The sequence below is a fragment of the Miscanthus floridulus genome, chromosome 19 (genome assembly GCF_019320115.1).
Source record: "Miscanthus floridulus cultivar M001 chromosome 19, ASM1932011v1, whole genome shotgun sequence".
NCBI classification, from domain to species: Eukaryota; Viridiplantae; Streptophyta; class Magnoliopsida; order Poales; family Poaceae; genus Miscanthus; species Miscanthus floridulus.
Genome location: NC_089598.1, coordinates 53,516,218 through 53,520,190, shown reverse-complemented (window position 1 = coordinate 53,520,190; position 3,973 = coordinate 53,516,218). Strand labels below are relative to the sequence as shown.

The 3,973-nt window shown below is 51.3% G+C and overlaps 1 protein-coding gene across 1 annotated transcript; it reads left to right on the top strand.

The window, feature by feature from the left end:
• Positions 1-330: 330 nt before the first annotated feature.
• Positions 331-1,603, top strand: LOC136526830 (aspartyl protease family protein At5g10770-like). Its single transcript, XM_066519410.1, has one exon. The coding sequence runs from the start codon at positions 407-409 to the stop codon at positions 1,601-1,603; it is 1,197 nt and encodes a 398-aa protein (XP_066375507.1). The 5' UTR covers positions 331-406.
• The last annotated feature ends 2,370 nt before the right edge of the window (positions 1,604-3,973 follow it).

The following is a 3,973-nucleotide window of genomic DNA, read 5'->3' as shown; positions in this document are numbered from 1 at the left end:
GGAACATCGGGGTTCATCCTCTAAGAAGAGGAATATCTTATTGAAAAATCACTTCAAGACATAGGGTCAGACAAATGAACAGTTTACTCATGGTTCGCATGCAGTAGCTAATTACTGGGCTTGGCAAATTTCATTCCATTTTTTTTCCAAAAAGAAAGCAATACGCGGGTCCTCTAGAACCAATTTTCAGCTCAATGTGTGGAACCATTGTTTCAGGCTTGCAATATACAAATACAACTGATCGATAATATTCATGGTTAACATGTACCTGACTCCGTTTACTGCATGCCAATGACTCACAGTGACAACTTCTGGCAAGAAGCTCACAATCCCAGCAGTCTGCGGGCGTCCAGGTCCTCCACCGAAATGTTGCGGCGCATTTGAGCGCCACGTCCTCAACCACGACATGAACCGGCTGAGCACACTCCTCCAGAGGTCCACCGTCTCATCATCAGCTGCCGCACCAGCTCCATCGGCAGACCCCTTCCCCGTGATTTCGTATCCTCCGGTGGCGCCACCAGCTGAGGTGCCGGCCGTGACGATCCCGGACAGCACCGGGACGTCCCTCGACACGCTGGAGTTCGTGGTCACCGTCGGCTTCGGCACGCCGGCCCGGAATTACACGCTGAGCTTCGACACCGGCAGCGACGTGTCGTGGATCCAGTGCCTACCCTGCTCCGGGCACTGCTACAAGCAGCACGACCCTGTCTTCGACCCGACCAAGTCGGCCACCTACTCCGATGTCCCCTGCGGCCACCCGCACTGCGCGGCCGCCGGCGGGAAGTGCAGCAACGGCACTTGCCTCTACAAGGTCGACTACGGCGATGGCTCGTCCACCGGTGGGGTCCTGTCCCACGAGACGCTGTCGCTCACCTCCGCGCGGGCACTCCCCGGGTTCGCGTTCGGATGCGGCCAGACAAACGTCGGTGGCTTCGGCGACGTTGATGGGCTCATCGGCCTCGGCCGCGGCAAGCTGTCGCTGTCCTCGCAAGCCGCCGCGACGTTCGGCGCCACCTTCTCGTACTGCCTGCCGTCGTTCGACACCACGCATGGGTACCTCACCATCGGCTCCACTACTCCGGCCTCCAAGGACGTGCAGTACACGGCGATGATACAGAAGAAAGATCTCCCGTCCTTGTACTTCGTAGAGCTCGTCTCCATCGACATTGGCGGCTTCACCTTGCCGGTGCCACCAACGGTGTTCACAAAAGACGGCACGCTCCTCGACTCCGGCACCATCGTCACCTACCTCCCACCGGAGGCGTACATTGCGCTCCGCGACCGGTTCAAGTTCACCATGACGCAGTACAAGCCGGCGCCGGCGTACGACCCCTTCGACACGTGCTACGACTTCACGGGGCAGAGTGGACTCTTCCTACCGGGTGTGTCTTTCAAGTTCAGCGACGGCTCCGTGTTCGACGTCAGCGCCTTCGGGATCATGATATTCCCAGATGACACGGCGCCCGCCACCGGCTGCCTCGCGTTCGTGCCGAGACCTTCGACGATGCCGTTCAACATCATCGGCAACACGCAGCAGCGGGACACCGAGGTGATCTACGACGTTGCCGCGGAGAAGATCGGATTTGCCCTGGGGAGTTGCTGATCTATAAAAATATATACAGCTGTAGGAGTACGGCGCCTTTTACCGTTGCACTGTTCAGAGAACAGCGGGCGTTCCTGTTGCCTATTTTACGACTTTTACTGTTGCACTGTTCCTAGAACAGTGGACGCCCATTCCTGTTGCCTATTTTACCGGTCGCTAATTACTATTGGCCATCTATAATAATAATATATACAGCTGTATGAGCATGGCGCCTTTTACTATTGCATTCCTAGAACAGTGGACGTCCATTCTGGTTGCCCATTTTACCAATAGTCAATGACTATTGCTAATTTTACCAATTTGCTATTGCACCGGTTTGCTGTTGTACTGCTGACGTAATGTACCTGAACAGTCCTTATGCAATACTAATCATATGCTAAAACGAAGGATCAAGAACGGCGACAAGAGAGCGTGAATGGGAGCCTAAAATTTTTCTTGCGAAAACTTATGCTGCTGTCCCAAATTCAATCTGAAACCAAAACACGGTCAAAACAAAATACACTCATGCTAACTTGTAGGAGGATGGATCAAACAACTCTCACAAAACATAGCTGAGCAAAACAGAGAAGAACAAGAGACGCACAGACGAAGCAGCAACTTCACAGGCTACACCGGTTGCCACATCAGACAGCACCGGTGCTCCTCGGCTGAAAACAAGTGAAAACAATGCTCTCTAGACACCGCGTCTAGTGTGCCACAACCGGTGCACACCGGTCACCTCGATGCAAAGAGAGAGCAGAAGCCGCGGGCAAGGGATTGCCCACGCGCCGCGCAACAAGCAACGGTCACCACCGGTGTTGTAAACGGTGCACCCGAGCGGTGTACACCGGCTAAGCCAGTACCAAACCAGAGAACGTCCAAGAACACGACCATGCACTGGTCATGTCCGGTGCCAAGACCGGTGCCCTCGACAGAGATCCAGTGCTCCCGAAAAATACACGAACTGAATCAAAACCGATCGGTTTCTCGGCCAAATCAAATCCAACTTCAACAAAATTTGAACCAGTTGGTCACAAGGAAGTTGGGAGGCTATCTCTATGAGGATCATTGCCCAAGACTTAGCCAATCAACGGGAATTTTTGAACGCATTTTCCCCCAAAAAACAAAATCCATCCCCATCTATGAGCTCGTGTGGATTCAAATGAATTCACTTGGTGAACAAGATCAACACATATCCTAACACATGTGTTGACACCTAAAGTGGTAAACGGGTAAACCGCAAGCATACGATTATCAATGTAGCCTTCACCGGGAGTATTCTAGGTATCATATTTCCACGAGGAACGTGAAGTGAACTAACTAAGGATCGAGACTGTCCTATGATGATTCCAAAGAGCCTATGGAACTTGGGTAGAGAGGATCTAGATAGCAATGATATATGGTAAAGATAGTAGTTATAAAGGGCAGATCACCCACCTTGCTTACAGGAGGCGATAGGCGAGACAATAGGGGATGAAACCCCTATCCATAGCAACTACCTTGTCACTAGAGCCCTACCTTCTAAGAACTTGCCTACAACACGTGGTGGAATGCAAAGGCTAGACAGGGCTATCACCACCTGCTAGCTACCACAAACAATCCATGCGACAAGCAATCTACATCGGCAAGATATAGTCTAGACACCACGTCTACACTATACTTACTACTCTAACCTCGGCCAACTAAGTTCCCTTAGAAAGGCTAGAGCACTCTACTAAAGTAAAGCGGTGTACAGGTAAGAATGCTTATATAACTACTAGAAGAGACAGAATATCAAATACTATAAAGAACTCAGATGTATTACTTACTAGAAGATAGCATCCGCTAAGGTACACCTTGGAGAAGACTCTCGACAGGCCCAGGACTTTCTCCTGCTAGAGAGTGATTTACTCTAATGTGTCATGCCTGAGAGTGAAGTCTAAGGGAGTATTTATAGCTGGAGTGAGGGCAGTGCCACATCAGCGATCTAGATGACTTCTGCTCCTAGCCCTTGGATCAAACCGACCTTTGATCAATGGTCCAGATCAAGAGGGGTGCATGGGGGGCATGCATAGAGACAGTGCACCAAAGTTGAGCTGGTTTAGCCATGCATCTAAGGAGGTCGGCTGACCTCCCTATGGTAGGTGGGCCATGTCACCATCTTCTATAAGGTGTCCCTATGTGTCATAGTGAAGGTTGGATACTTTGGTCACGTTGGATGCTTCGTTGTGGGCCCATGAATCCGTGTGCTCTCCCTTCTAGCCAATAAGAGAAGAGAACCTCAAGATCCAAGGGTGGAGATTGACTTTAGAAGTGTTGGGAGGATCATGGGAGGCCCATGTTGAGGTCGCTTGACCTCATGATGGAGTCTCCAGCTAGCCAAAGTCCATGCTTTGTGTACCTACAAGCAAA

What these genes read in the sequence shown, in the direction of transcription:
- LOC136526830 (XM_066519410.1), top strand. Translation starts at nt 407, where the DNA reads ATGAACCGGCTGAGCACACTCCTCCAGAGGTCCACCGTCTCATCATCA.